Source organism: Anolis sagrei, chromosome 6 (genome assembly GCF_037176765.1).
Source record: "Anolis sagrei isolate rAnoSag1 chromosome 6, rAnoSag1.mat, whole genome shotgun sequence".
Taxonomy (NCBI): Eukaryota; Metazoa; Chordata; class Lepidosauria; order Squamata; family Dactyloidae; genus Anolis; species Anolis sagrei.
The window spans coordinates 96463710-96480191 of record NC_090026.1 but is presented as its reverse complement, the minus strand read 5'-3'; the positions used below and the strand labels follow the sequence as shown (position 1 = coordinate 96480191).

Genomic DNA, 16482 nt, shown 5'->3' with positions numbered 1-16482 from the left:
CTACAACCTCTGCCTACTCCGAGTCGGCCCTGGGAAATAGTGTCGGCCGATTTCATCACGGATTTACCAGAATCCCAAGGTTTCACTACCATTCTGGTGGTGGTGGATCTGTTTACCAAGATGGGACACTTCATTCCCTGTGGGGGAGTGCCTACTGCCAAAGAAACTGCCGATTTATTCCTAAGCCACATTTTCCGTCTTCATGGACTTCCAAAGAGCTTGGTGACCGACCGTGGGGCTCAATTTACCTCGCACTTCTGGAAGGAGATACAACGACAGTTGGACATCGCGAGTCGGATGTCGTCGGCGCATCATCCACAGTCTGATGGCCAGACCGAGAAGACCAACGCCACCCTTGAACAATACTTGAGATGTTTTGTCAATTATCAACAGGACAATTGGGCCTCGCTTCTTGCTGTAGCCGAGTTTGCCTACAACAATGCTACTCATGGGTCGACTAAAGAGGCCCCGTTCTTTGCTAACTATGGATACCACCCCCGGTTCTTTCCCTCCGTGATTGGGCCTGGGGAGGTCCCTGCTGCTACCACTTGGCTGCAGGAGCTCTCAGCGATTCAAGAGATCTTAAAGGCTCAGCTTGAACAGGCAAAAGAGGATTACAAACGGATGGCAGATACCCATCGTCAATCAGGTCCACCGATTCAAGTGGGAGATCGTGTTTGGCTGTCCACTAAACATCTGCCGATCCAACGCCCCTCTCGGAAGCTTGACGCACGTTTTGTGGGACCATACCCAGTGGTAGAACAGTTAAATCCTGTGACCTTTAAACTAAAACTTCCGCACGGCATGCGGATTCATCCAGTTTTCCATCGATCTTTGCTGCGGCCCGCCACGGAAGTCCGGCCGGATGCTGGCGGGGCTCCTCCGCCCCCCCCGATTCTACGCGATGGCGAGGAGGAGTTCGAAGTAGCGGACATTTTAGACTCTCGTCGTCATCACCGCAAGTTACAATACTTGGTGGATTGGGTGGGCTATGGGCCTGAGGAGCGCTGTTGGGTGGATGTTCGGGATGTTCATGCTCCTCTCCTAGTGTCCCGTTTTCACCGGGCCTACCCGGCCAAGCCCGGGCCGGTGGGGGGCCCTCGGGGGGGCCCTAGGGGGGGGGATAGTGTTGTGGTTCAGCACCAATGTGATGGGAATGGGAGTGAGGAGCGTGCAGATGGGATTGAGAATAGTGCAGATGTGGGCTCTCAGCTTTCTTCCCATGAATTTAGAGACAGGTCTGTGTCTTCAATGTCTTCACAAGATCGGAATGTGAGTGATAAGGCAGTTGCTGGGAAGCAAGGTCAGACAGTTGCTGGGAAGCAAGGTCAGACAGTCGGTGGGATGCAAGGCCGCGCAGGCCAGGTGGTGAGAAGGAGTGCGCGGCTGGCAGAGAAGGGTTGACCTCATCTGTGGGAAAACTGCTCGTTAAGGCTTGTTTGATGTTTGCTGTTTTGCTGTGAAACGTATAAGTAATCTGCCTGGACAGAGATCCTGTGTTAGTTCAACGTTGCAATATGGCTTGCAGTAGCCCAGTTCGGGGCTAAGGATTTATCAACAGCTTGCTTCGTGTAACCTTAAGCTGCTTCCTGGTTTGGGGCTTCTGGTTTTGCTTCATGTCTTCTGCTTAAACTTTCAAGGAATATATTGGACTGATTATTTTGTAACCACTGAATCTTTTATTGCTTTTACTTTGATTGTTTCAATAAACTCTTTTACTTCTCAAGATTGGCTGGTTTTGTCTGAGAAAGCAAGGTGAATCTATTCTGAGGTACAACAGGTATACTAAAATATCTTATGGAGACTACAGAACAAAAAAGGAAAGAATAATGGGCATTCTATTAGTGAAATATGCAGATGTAAGACAATTTTAACCCTAAATATGGACCTCATCACATAGGGCAGCGGGGCAAATTGTGAGGCAGCAGGGTGAATCTGTCATCCAGTGCCCCATATCGCCCACACCTTTCCAGCATGTGCCTGCATTGGCCTCATGTTTCTCAACCTGAAAGCAAATAGTCTCCCATGTTCAGGTTTTCCTCTCCTACCCACTTCACTGACACAGCTGACATGGAGCCCTGCTGGAAATAGATGTGCATCATGTGATGAGATCTGGGGGACTGTGTCGGTGAAACGTGGTAAAAAGGGGAATTTCTTTAATGTGATGAGATCCTATGTCTCTTTTGGCTGACACAGAAGTTTGTATTTCTTTCCTTCTTCCATATTCTTCTCCGTGGATTTCCTGACAAATTGCTGTAGCCACACTGGCCCATCCCTGATAGGAGAGGATCAGAGAAGCATTTGCTTGTTTCCCTATAGCTAAATAAGAAATGATTACATCAACTACTAAGACTTCTGGAAAACTGCAGCAAATGACATAATCATTCTGTGTCTAGTGATGGAGGCATATCCAGATGTTTTTAAGTCTTCCCTTCCCTGCTCTTAAACAAGTATACAGTGACAATGGGAGGGAAGCTTGTAATAACTCTATGGTAAATCCAAGGGTCAAGGGCCAGCTGTCTCATAATTCCACAGAGATAAGTATCCCTTGTCTAGAATTTTGAAATTTGAAATGCTCCAACTTCACTCTTTGAAATTTCAATGTACACATACTTTGTTTCATGCAAAAATTTATTTTTAAATATCATATGAAATTTTCTTTAGGCTATGTGTATAAGATGTATATGAAACATAAATGAATTTAAAGATTAGATTTGGGTCCCATGTCCAAGGTTTCTCATTATGTGTGCATATGCAAATACAAGTATTTTAAAATTTGGAGAGTTATGAAGGGGTTGCACAACATAATGTGCCATCCATGTAGATTATATCTGAGGCAGCACCCATTTGAATGTACAGGATAGTAATATCATTCAACTGCACATTCTGTTACAGAGTGGTATTTTTCATAAAAGTAAGGATATTCAAGTTATTCAACAGAATTTCTATCCATAGCTATATTCATATGATAAACAATGGGAAGAAAGCCCCATAAAAGTAATAAATGCAATTTTAACATATTATGCACATGAGTACAGCTCTATGTAGGTTACCAAGAGGAATCTTTTTTTCTTCTTAGTAGAAATAAATTTTTAAAACTTTTCAAATGTTTATCTACTTTTAGAATATTTTCATTGGGTGGCATTAATTTTACTTCATTCAATTTCATTATTATTATTATTATTATTATTATTAATATCCTGCTTTATCTCTCCCAAAGGAGACTCAAAGCATCAGCATACAATTTAAAATATACAAATATGCAAACATTAAAACGGTATTTTAAAAATTCCAAACCATTCAAACATGTTCAAAGTTAAAAACCACAGCATCCCCTGAATTGATCTTAAATATGTTCTTTAAAAACCTGGCTGAATAAAAAGGTTTTATTTCTAAACTAAGATTTCAAATCAGTCAGGAAGAAACATAGTCAATAATGCAGATCAAAATATGAAAATCTGCTTATTTAGACTTATTCACATATTCTAATACCTTTATGGCTTCTCTTTTTTTAAAGGGTTACAACTTCAAATTTAGCTATATAAAAGTAACTTTTAGGTTGACAGAATGAAAGACATCAGAGAATGGTAGGCCCCTACTCATTGTCCTTATTGATGATTTATTACATTTCACTCTTTTCAGAAATAGTATTCTTTCATTAAAGTAACTGTCTTTCCATAATTGTTAGCACATTTTCTTTTAAAAGGTTCTTTCATCACATTAGCGATAATTCTCATTCACTGTAATATCTACCACTTACTACACCTATTGCTGAAATTGCGAGATATCATCCCAATGGTTGTCATTACTGCTACAACGGCTACTATTTGTCATATGGAATCATACGGAATCTATAATTAATACATCAACAACAATAATCATAGTCAACATAATAAATAAAAGTAGATACTATCAAGACAATATTCAAAACACAACACTGCTAAAAGTATTCATTGACTCCTGATCCCAGAAAACTAGGTATATGAAGACATTTGGCTTTTTTGCAGAAAGAAAGATCTATACATATACATACTTGGGGTTGCTTTTGAAGACTGCCCGGAAGCTGCAGCAAGTCCAACGCGCGGCAGCCAGATTACTAACGGGGGCTGGGTACAGGGAGCACACCACTCCACTGTTACGCCAGCTCCACTGGCTGCCAATTAGCTTCCGAGCACAATTCAAAGTGCTGGTGTTGACCTATAAAGCCCTAAACGACTCCGGCCCTGTTTACCTCTCCAAACGTATTCTCCCCTACGAACCATCAAGATTACTAAGATCATCTGGAGAGGCCCTGCTCTCGGTCCCACCAGCCTCGCAAGCGCGGCTGGTCGGGACGAGGGACAGGGCCTTCTCGGTGGTGGCCCCACGACTCTGGAACTCTCTCCCTCTGGAGGCCAGAACCGCCCCATCCATCCTAACATTTAGGAAACAGGTGAAGACGTGGCTGTGGAGTCAGGCCTTCGAGGAATGAGACAACACCATAGGATGGAAGTGGATATAGATCCATCTTATTAGGACTGACCACTGTAGTTTTATATTTAGTGTTTTTAAAGTTGTTTTGTAATTTGTGATATATGATATTTTAATGAATGTATATGTTTTTATGGCTGTAAACCGGGCTGAATCCCTCGACGAGGTTGAGAAGCTCGGTATACAAAACTGTGAAATAAATAAATAAATACTTTCTAACACACTTTTGAATCCATTTTCTAAGTCATACAGTGGCATTCAAACCTTTAAAAGCTAACCTATTTCAAAATGATACCACTCTTGAAATATATACATACATTAAAATGCATTATAATTTAAAACTACATCAAATAAATTCAAAATAAAATATTATCTTCTGGCAGATTTAAATATAAATGTACAAAAAAATTTCCACAACAATCACAGAACAGAAAGCTAGATCCTCCCTTCTGGATTCATACCATATAATGTTTCTGGGAATCACATCTTGGATCCCAATGGAAATCAGTTTCAATATGTTTGCATGCCATTGCATTTGTCCAAGATAGTATCCTCCTAATTATAACCAGAAATAAAGTAGCTCTCTGAACTAGATTCTGCTAAAAATAAAATCATTTTGAAAATAATGATAAATGTTTTCAGTCCCTTAGAGTAAATAATTTTGTTGACTGGTTAAAATGTGACTATATGTCTAAGTAACACTATCCAACTATTTGTAAGTTATTTTGTAGCATGGCTATATCTGAAATGTGCTGTACTATCTGAATAGTATTTTTTTTTTGTCTGACTTGTATCATCTTGTTCTGAATCAATAAAAAAAAACAACACAAATATGCTGAAGTTCCTGAAATATACTAAGAACAAACATTTTAATAATGGATAAAACCCAAAAGAATATCCAAATTCAATAATAGATTAGAAGTAGATAACAATTTATAATAGTAACTAAATGCTAAATTGCACATACTATAAATATACCTATTGACTCTCTGTGAATAATGTTTTAATAAGTAATCACTTGATTGTTAGTTTCATAACCATGTATTCATTCCCATACATGCACATTTGTACTTTTTTGGTTATTGTACAATGGTCAGTTTCAGTTCATAGTTGCATAAGCAGAGTTTTGCAAGTGTAAACATTTCACATGGCCCTAAATCTTATTGCTAGTTCCAACTAAATAAGGGCTATTGAACTATCTGGATTTATCCATGTATTGAATGACTATTCAAAACATTATTCAGTGGATCTACTTTCAAATCACCCAACAAGACTCTAGTCATTGAAAAGTGTAAGTACTGGCTAACTACTACACTACTCAGATATTATGTAAATTGCAGGAGCCATCTCTTACACTCAGATGTAGAAATGTAAATTCAGTTGCCATTCTTCCCAAGAAATCAGTTTAGAACTGAGATCTTTCAGTGCATTTTTATGCATGTACACTCACATTCATTGAGACTTATTTTCTAGTAAGTATACATATTTAGGATCATATAACAAAAATTAACTAAGTCAGCATTTTAAAAATTAGCTTGAAGCTGTTTTTAAACCATCTAGTCATTTGTTTTCTTAGCACTGAAGATCCAACAACTCTCTCACTCTCTTTAATCTTAGGGGAACATGCTAATTCTTGATTATGTCTAAGCCTCCTTTTTGAAATCCCCAAACATCATGCAGTAGGATTACTTGCATATACAGTACAACCCCCATATCCATGAGGGAATACATTCCTAGAGTTTGTGTGGGTACATGAAACTACTGATGATAATGACCAACGGGATGAATGACATATGTCCCAAGAAGAGAGTGTAGCTTTGCATTTCAATCACAAAGATAAAAACAGGACACTACTACTATTACTATTAATAATAATAATAATAATAATAATAATAATAACCACAATTGTAGAAGACATCCTAAATGCATAAATGAAACCATGGATATTGGTTCTAAGGATGCATGTTTTGTATTGTACACCCATAACTAAGTCCCACTGAGTTCAATGGAGCTTGCCCCAAGGTTACAGGACGTTTTATTCAGACACTAAATGATACAGTGATCATTTATGCTAAAACAATATTCTCACGTATAATAATAAATTTTAGTAGGATACACTATTAAAAACATACTGTAAAAAAATTCCTCTTTTATAAAAAAATAATTGTCCCCACTTTCCATATTAGGAATATTAAAATTATTACCAGGTGTCTGACATTTCTATCCTAAGTCCAACTTATATCAAAGGGGAACATGTCCAGTTTACTATGTATCACAGGTTAGCGTACCCCTCCTGAACAGCACTGGCAATCTCTATACGGGCAGTCTGCAAGTTACCAACAAGAGATGGGTTAACACCCCTGTGGAATTTGTTTTGCTTTTTGTGCCCCTGTTCAGAGGATTTCACCTCACTTTCTGTTCCTGTGATAATTGGATTTTGAAAAATGTGGCCTGCTGTGAAAATAAGGATTGGTGATTAAGCTTCAGTGGAGACACCTTTTCCCCACAAGAAACCTTTCAGGGGTGGATTTCCCTTCCAAGGGGTAGATTTCTCTCACTTTCTGTTGTCTCACCCCATTCTTAACTATGAGTTGTTTGTAAGTTAGGTGTTTGCAACACAAGGACTGCCTGTATATAATAGAGAAACTGCATATGAAGGAACATACTAGAAATAACTATTAGAATCAATAGTGTTTACTTTCATCCTTTCATTAGGATTTGATTAACAGACACATCTGACCAAAACAATGTTCCTCTCCCCACCTGAGATGCACACTATCCAAGATTGACTTATTTATTCTCTCCTCTAGGACAGAGAATTCCACAAATCATTCTCCAGTTCCAATAGCAGTAAAAAATGCAACAATAATGTATTAAATGGCTACTAATTTGCTCATCTTTCTTGATACCGTAAAACTGGCAAGGAGACCACCTTCACCTGCTAAATGAAAGTAGCTTATATATTATGGAAATCTGCTATTTAAAGAACCAAAATACTACGCAGTATACCTAAGACTTTGGCTTGGATATACTTTTGGAGATATTTTAGCCTCATTTCTTTAAGTATGCATCTTTGTCTTAGACTTAAAGAAATGAGTTTCCAAGAAATGAGTTTCTTAAGTATACTTTAAGTGTGCTTCTAAGTCTTAGACGAAGCCCCCGGTAGTGTAATGGGACTGCGGACAGAAAGGTCTGCAGTTCGAATCCTGGGAGCAGGGCGAGCTCTGTCTGTCAGCTCCAGCTTCCCACATGGGGACATGAGAGAAGCCTCTCACAGGATGGTAAAACATCTGGGCGTCTCCTGGGCAACATCCCTGCGGACAGCCAATTCTCTCATATCAGAAGCGACTTGCAGTTTCTGCAAGTTGCTCCTGACACAGGAAAAAAATATCTTAGACATGTTTTGTGACATTTTGTGATTACTGCTGTTGCTTTCTCAGAACAGATTGTCTTTCATATGCCATATCAAAAGTTTCTATCAAACATTTCCATGGTATGGGGAGCTGTCCTTTAAAAAACATACACTGAAAATCCCCAAAGATTTTAGAACTACTTTCACTGCTTTTTGTATTGTAGCTTTTGGACACACTTCAAATGCCTCCTTACCTATGTGATTTGTCATTTCTGTTCATGATAAATTATATTTTGATAACAAAACCCAAACTTAATTAACAAATTAACTCTGTGTAGGAAAAAAGCTGATAATAAACACATTTTTCTTTTCTTCTAGTAACATGCTGAAAGTTTTTCAAACATAGATGAAACAGATCCATTTGGATATATATACGGGTCATTTTTCTTATTGAAATGTTTTTGAAAGTCATCAGAAGTCATCAGAAGCAATGAATCCATATGATTCAGCACATTTATCAAATTACTTAACAGGTGAAGTTTTTGACAAATACATTTACTGAAAAATACACCAAATATTTATGACATAATACACCAAACCAAACAGTACTTCTAGGCAACCTGTGTTCAATGAAGTTACTAAAATCCCCCAGTGTGAACTCCACTTCAGTTAAGACTCAGACTTTATAAGTATCATATTCAAGCACCATTACAACAGTGTAACCTTTTGATTTCAGTATATATATCCTGCCCTAAATTTATGTTTTGGAAAACAAATACTATTAATACCAATAGACATTTCTAAGGAAATGTGGATTAAATTATTAGTTAATTCAAAATTTAATAATTCAAAAAAATCTAAGAAAGTTACAAATAAAACTTGTAACCAGTATATGTAATTTATTCGTGTACAGTTTTACTGTTATGTTTTTTAAAGTTATATAAGTTTGAAATCAGGAATAATTACTAATAAGGAAACATTACAAAATAAGCCTTCCAAAATAAGTTTGAAAATTATTCAGTAACATTATGAAATTACTTGACTTTAATATTTCTTCTTCCAAGAGACATATGTCTGTAAAAGATCTAAGATAGTCCGACGATGTAATACAAAATATAATTCCAAATTATAAAATAATGTGCATTTAATTTCCTCTTGTATTACATGGATGCATGATACATTGAATTGAATGGACCTTGCATTCTGATAAGAGTATTTAGGATGCAGTATAATATACCGTGACAGCCAGTTTCAGCATTGGACTATAACTCTAGAGACCAGTGTTAGATTCTGCACTCAACCATGGAAACCCATTTGGTGACCTTGGGCGAATCACACACACTAATCCCCAGAACACTCCATAAGATGACCTTAGGGTCACCATAATTCATAATTCAGAGCACACAACAACTTTAAGAGCATTGTGATAGTTCACTGTTTGTATTTGTCTCTAACAATAAACTATAGTTTTACTAAAACTTAAATGAAGAGAGCAAACAAATGGATCCGAAACACTAAACAGAAGAATAATTACATGAAATAACAACTATTTGATAATATGAATACTAAAAGAGGGGGGGGGCATGCAAAAGAAGCGTTTATCTGGTTGACATGCCCAGATTCTCCATTGACTGGGTTTCTGATTACACAAATACTTAGTATTACATTGGGATCCAGATTTTCTGATTTGATAGGACAAAGGACAACGTTGTCTCAAAGGAGTGATCTAAAATAATTTTGGAATTTCTGATTTTTTCATCCTACAAAAAGTGAGTTCATTTTGTCAGGAATAAATTCTGTCATGGGAGAGCTACAGCGAATCCATGGAAGAACTGTCAACAGCTGTCTACTAGTCCTGATGACTGTATTTCCCTTTGTGATATCATACACAGATCATGTTGGAAACAGTTGATCGTTTCCTTATGATTCTGCCACAAGCAGACATATACAGAGGGGACCTCTTAACTTGTTGAAAGGCAGCACAAGGCAAGGACAAAAATCAAGTTGGTTCATCTTTCTACAGTTTCATCCAGTGTAACTATATTTACCCAAACACAAGCATTGTGCCATTTTTAATTTTGGGATGCAATGGTTTTCTAATACGAATACATCCCCAGATTTATGCAATAGCTAGACAAACACCATTAATTACAATAGTTCATTGTCAGCACCACTATAAATGCAAACAGATAAGTTTTGTGAAATCTCTAGTGATTTATTTGTGGTTGAGAAGTTGTGACAAATGTAAAAGTATAGTACATTTAAGAAGAATGCATTTGCTAAAATTTATTTAGCAGTTTAACAACTGGAGGTACAAAAGTGACAGCAAATGTATAGTATACAAGAGGTACGTAACTTTTAGGATAAAGGAAATAAAAAAATGAAAACCTAATATCTTTTTCTATTGGAAATTCATCTTCCTGCTGTATCAGCATTATTTAAATTATGTCTAAGAAGTTACTAAATGAAACAAGCATTACATATATACAAGGGAACAAATGACATGCATACACACACACACATACATATATATATACAGATTGTTCAGTTTTCAATGTACGTTACATAAAATGTTGCTTTTAAAGGAGTCCACTGTACAATTCTGAAAGATATATTTAATAGTTAGTATAAAAATACATAACAAATCTTAATTTGTGGTCAGAAATTCCTTATTTTGCATGTTTTTTTTTGCTATATATATATATGTTCCAAATGATTAATAAAAGCATTTAAAACATGCAAAATAAGGAATTTCTGACCACAAATTAAGATTTGTTATGTATTTTCATACTAACTATTAAATATATCTTTCAGAATTGTACAGTGGACTCCTTTAAAAGCAACATTTTATGTAACGTACATTGAAAACTGAACAATCTGTATTTAAAAGAACTTAGACCAGGCATGGGCAAACTTTGGCCCTCCAGGTGTTTGGGACTTCAATTCCTAATAGCCTCAGGCCCTTTCCTTTTCCCACTCAGCTGCTTAAGCAGCTATGGGGGAAAAGGAAGGGGCCTGAGGCTGTTAGGAATTGTGGGAGTTGAAGTCCAAAACACCCTGAGGGCCAAAGTTTGCCCGTGCCTGGTCTACACCTATTTATCACAAGATTAGTAAACCAATTTTGTACATATTACAGGGGAGTCAGGCTTACTAAAGATTTTTTTCATTATGAGTATGAGTATAAAGCGGTAATATTAAGAACAACAATATTCACATATCAAATAAATGAAAATTGCTTCATTGTGTTGTGGATTATACTGTAATTCATTGTAATTTAAGTTTACATATTTGAGACTTGAAGTATAACAACAAAGTGAAATTAAAATTTCCTTTCCATTTTTAGGTAATAGAATTTTAAGTTATTACACTTACCCATCTGCCAATTTAAAATTATATGCCCTAGAAATTTGAATTTTCTTCATACATGTTACATATTTAGTGATGATTTGGAAAAACCAATTTCTTTATAAACCACTAGGTATGTAGTATGAGAACCTGTCAACTTCTGAAAAAGTGTTATAATTGGTATAGGGAAATTATTGAAAATAGAAATAAGTCTGTTAAATATAGAAAATGCAGAAAGAAAACTATTTTTTTCATTATTCAGCTTGCATTTAAAGGAAACATGATCATGGCTTCCCTTGTATTTCTAATAATACAAGGGAAATGCTATTACTTTCTCTTTCTAACCACAACTTCCTTTTCTTTTGCATGTGCCTGTCTGTATAACTTACCTTTAGCAGTTTTATCATGGGGCCAACATCTGTCATACAAAACTGCTTGGAATGCTGGTAGCACATTTAATCCAACCCTAGTACACACATATATATATAGCCAAAGTGACACCTCGATTTACTTTCAAAATCAAACAGGCATATTACTAGCACAATAAATCCTTAACTGAGTATGTGAGTGTGTATCCTATGTAAATATGCTTCAGTAAGGAACTGAAATTGATTATAATAGAGGGACATTTTCTTAGATTTCACTAATTAGTAGATTAATAATTCAAATCCTTTTCCAAACATGTTCAGGACCCTGTATATAAAATTGTATGTAGCATGTAAAAGCTGGAAATTACAGAAGCTATTAAATACAGAACACATAACTTGTAAAAACGACAGAGGAGAGGGACGTGTATGTTACAACATTGTAGTGGAGACAAATCTGTGCCTATATAGCAGGCATGGGCAAACTTGGGTCCTCCAGGTGTTGTGGACTCCAACTCCCACCATTCCTAATAGCCTCAGGGCCCTTCCTTTCCCCCCTCAGCCGCTTAAGTGAAGGGAAGGGCCTGAGGCTGTTAGGAATTGTGGGAGTTGAAGTCCAAAACACGTGGAGGGCTTAAATTTGGCCATGCCTGCTATATAGACATGAACCTCATTTATTTCATTGGGATTTATCCCAGCCATAGGATTATGGCTTCCTCTACAAAACAAACCAAATAAAGCTTTGTAATGGATAGGAATCCATGTCTACATAGACGTAAATCCCATTTATCTCATTGGGATTTACTCCCAGTCAAAGAAGTATAGCATTAAAACATCCTGTATAAAATAAACCAAAAGAAGAAATGCCAACTTCTCGAGAGTTAAGCACTGGCTGAAAAAAGAAACTAGGGAAATAAACTGGCTGATGGAGTGGGGAAAGCGCTTCTCTTTTCCAAGTGGGGAATCCCGGAAGGGAAACCCAGGTGTCAGAGGCGCACACGAGTCCAAACTCCCCGAGAGTTCCCCCCTCTGGCCTGTTGGGAAGTGTGGACGAGCGATTTCATGGTTCAACCGCATGGCCTATGCCTTAGCCGTCATACAAAGCTTTTTGCGCCCCCCAAAAGTGACACCAGGCCAGGAGTGGCCAGGAGGAGTCTTGGGCGATTCGCCCATCCCGGGCTGCCCCTCTCCACCTCCCCTTCCCGTCTCGCAGGGAGAAGCCCCTTGTGTGCCCTTCCTTACCTGAGCTGTCGCTTTTCCGCTTGCCGACGCGCTTCTCGGCCTCCACCGGGGACAGCGCCTGCCTGCCATAATCTCCCGGCGCGCCCGTCGGGGTGCTGCTTCCCAAGCTCGGCGAGTTCGAGCACAGTCCCGGGGGGCTATTGCCCAGCTCCGGGGGTCCCCCCGAGTCGGGCTGGAGGCACAGGCTATGCCTGGACGAGGCGGGCGGCGGAGGAGGAGGTGGAGGGGGCGGCGGCGGCGAAGCCATCTGCGGAATGTGCCAATTCGTTTGCAAAGCCTGGTGAGGCGGCGGCTGTTGCGGCTGCTGCTGCTGTTGGTGATGGTGGTGATGGTGATGGTGGTGGTGATGCCCCCTGTGGTGCTGGCTGCCGAACATGCCCTCCTCGCCGGGGTACCCGGCTATGATGCAGGAGGAGGAGGAGGCCGAGAGCTCCGGGTAGGACATGTGGTGGTCCGAGCGGCCGTGCAAGGCGAGGGCGGACTGCGAGAAGGGGTGCAAGCCCTGGCCGGGGGCATGGTGGGGGCTGCGCAGGCAGCCGAAGAGCGTGTGGTCCATGGCATGCACCAAGCGGGACCCGCGCGCCTCCGGCCCCGAAAGCCCGCCGCGGGCCCAGAACCACCAGGCGCTGGTGCCCGGGTCCTCCTCGCCCCCCTCCTCCTCCTCCTCCTGCCCCTCGGCTCTCCTGCCAGCCACCCCCGAAGCCAGGCAGGGCACGTCCAGGCAAGGCGAGGCGGGCCAAGGGAGCGCAACCGGGAATAATAATCCAAGTCCTCGGCGCGCAACCGGTCCCGGCGGTGGCTTCACTGGCTTGGCTCGGAGGTGGGGGGAAAGGGGCGCGGGGCTCGGCTCTGCCGGCAAAAAGGAGGTGGTCCCGAGTGCTGCTGCTGCTGCTGTTGTGGCTGCTCCTCCGCGGGGGAAGCGGCTCGCCGAGGTTATAAATACAGGAGTGTGTAACGTGAGCCGGGGGCTGGCTTAGGCTGCACGGCGCACTGACCACAGGCAGCGGCCTCCCCGCTTCAGCCTCACAGCCCTGCCACCGGCCACTCGGAGGACCCAAGCCCTGACCCCAGGGGGGCTGTCCTCATGCCTTCTTAGCCAGGGTCCTCCTCTCAACTTCTGGCAGCCCAACTCTCTTGGCTCCCCCCACAATAGATCCCTCTCACTCTCAGCTGGAGCCACTCCTGCTGCTCCTTCCCTCTGGGCCTCATCACTACTACCCAAGGAAGGACGGGGAAGCAATGGCTAATGGGCACTTCCATTGACTAAACCTCTCTTGGGTGGTGCAGGATGCGGCTCAGAGTGTCACTTCCCTCACTCCCCCAATTGGTTCTCCTAAGCAGCGTCTCCTCCTACTTCCATGATATTGTTCTCCATGAACAACATGGGACTGGACCTTCTCCAAACCATCTGCCCCTTTCACTGGACAGGAGTGCTGAGTTGAAGTTGTTGGGTAGGGGAAATCTGGGCAAATCTTTCTGGATGATTCTTGGTTCTGTGTGACTTCCCTCACTCCCCAATTGATTCTCTCCTAAGCAGCAGACCCTGGATAAAGAAGGCATCTCCTCCTACTTCCATGATATTGTCCTCCATGAACAACATGGGATGGGGCCTTCTCCAAACAATTTGCCCTTTCCACTGGACAGAAGTGTCGAGTTGAAATTGTTGAATGGGGAAAAGCTGGGCAAATCTTTCTGGATGGAACTTGGTTCTGATCTTTCACTTTATGCCACCAGATCAAGGAGCTCAATGTGCCACAACTGAGAAATCAAGACCTGCTTAATTGGTCTCGTGTTTCAATCCTTTCTGCTTTGCCCATTTACACCATTCTTCAAGGTTGCATGGACCCAGCAGACTCCATTGCCTTTGTTATGTCACCTAGAACTAAAAGTGACCAAGTAAGCAGGCAGAGGTGGCAGCTAGAACTAGGTTGTATCTCCTGCTGCATAAATTCTTCTGTTCACCTTCCAGAGGACAGAATGGTTTGACTAAAGCTCCGTATACTCATACTGGCATCAAATGTGTCCCCTTTCAGCAAGAGTGGTGAATCTAGTCCAGGCTCTAACCCTATATTTGAAAGAACTATCCAATGTCCAAAGCTGTTTTGGAAACACCATTCAGCACCTTGGATACCTCTGCTACATTTTAGACTAAAATTTTGAACTGTTCCTCAGGTTCAGCTGCCACTGAAACCATGCTGCTTAGGAAAAAGGTGGTAAACTGGTTCCAGTTTCTCCACACTTCCCTTTGCACATGTTCTCCCACTAATGGAAACCCCCAAAATCTTGAGTTCAGAAGCTCTACTAGAATAGAGACCAGAGACAGGTAGTTAGGTTAGGGACTGGTTGTGAGACCTTAGCAGCTATCTGACACTGTTGTGAGATGTCTCATTGAAAAGAGTCAGCATGATGGAACTTCTTATGAACAATACAGACTTTTTGGTCTTTATTCTTCTCTTCATTTCAACACAGTCATCAAATTTCCTTTCCATGATCTCACTCATGAACTGATGAACAATAGCCCATCACATGTCACAGTAAACAATTTAGTCCTGGGACCTCCTTCCTCATATGTAGGCCAGTATCTGGGACACAAGTCTATTTAATGCAACATGGACACTGACTAAAGAGAAGCCTGGCCAATTGAGCTTCCCGCCACAAATATACACCTACATTCATAGTCATCAATGAGACAATTTACACATGGTTTAAAGATGTATATGGTGAGACTAAGAACCTCTTTACATGGAGGTCCAGAACCAGCTATTTGATGAGGTTGTAGATGTTTCTCCAAGGACCCTCAAGACCTTTCAGCTAAAACTGCAATACCCCAAGACAAACATACACACACTTCAGAATCACAAGAAGGTTCAAAACAAAGCTGCAGCTGGAAAAGACTTAATTTAAACCCACTGATTTTTATGGTTGCCCCTAAAGGCTATTTTATCTCAGGTATATTTTTGAATATTAGTTTTCATTTCCATGAATCGTCAGCATAAGCTGTTTTCTAATGTGTGATATGGCCTTATGAACTTTCCTTGTCTCAAGCTGGGAGCAAGCCTGGGATATCAGGGCCATATTAAATACTGGATTCACTGGACCCAGCAGCTCAGGGAAAATAAGCTTCGCATCCTCACATTTCTCTCCAAAATCCATGGGGAGAATTCTGCATAAATATTTTATATTGCAACTCTCAGGATATCTTTTCCTGGCAAGTAAAAAAGGTAAATGAAATCTTCTCTGCTTCATTGCCTCAAGAGGTTTTTTTTTAAGTGCTAGTTTCCCTGGTGCAGGATATTGGTTAAGGATACAATTCTAAACATATTTACTAGGGAGGAATTCTCACTACATTCAATGGGATTTACTTCTCAGTAAGCCTGCATGATATTGAATTGCAGGAGTATGAACTGTGAGAAAAGAGTTATAATATGGGAAGTTCATCATGATTCTAAACTTCCTTCAGCCTTGAAGACATAAAATGACCTTAGGGAAGCCACTATCCCTGGCCTAAGCATTCCTCCTGTTCACAATATGGGAATAATAACATCAGCTGAGTTTACTAGGTTATAAGGATTATTGAGGTAACATATGTGATGTGCCATAAAAATGTTATATTTTTCCCCTTGCTAAATATTAGAATTCTTACTCCCCAGCATTTTGGTGGATTGGGTGTACAGCTATTTACTGTACCACATATACAGAGAATTGATT

At 40.4% G+C, this 16482-nt stretch overlaps 1 protein-coding gene across 1 annotated transcript in view; it reads right to left on the bottom strand.

Annotated features, from left to right (window-relative positions):
• The window catches only part of MEOX2 (mesenchyme homeobox 2), an 86408-nt gene extending 72414 nt beyond the window's left edge, over window positions 1-13994 (bottom strand). Inside the window, exon 1 of the mRNA XM_060782151.2 lies at window positions 12775-13994. Within this exon, the coding sequence (XP_060638134.2) occupies window positions 12775-13330 (556 nt within the window). The 5' untranslated portion in view covers window positions 13331-13994. The remainder of the gene's footprint in view (window positions 1-12774) is intronic.
• Window positions 13995-16482: the final 2488 nt, after the last annotated feature.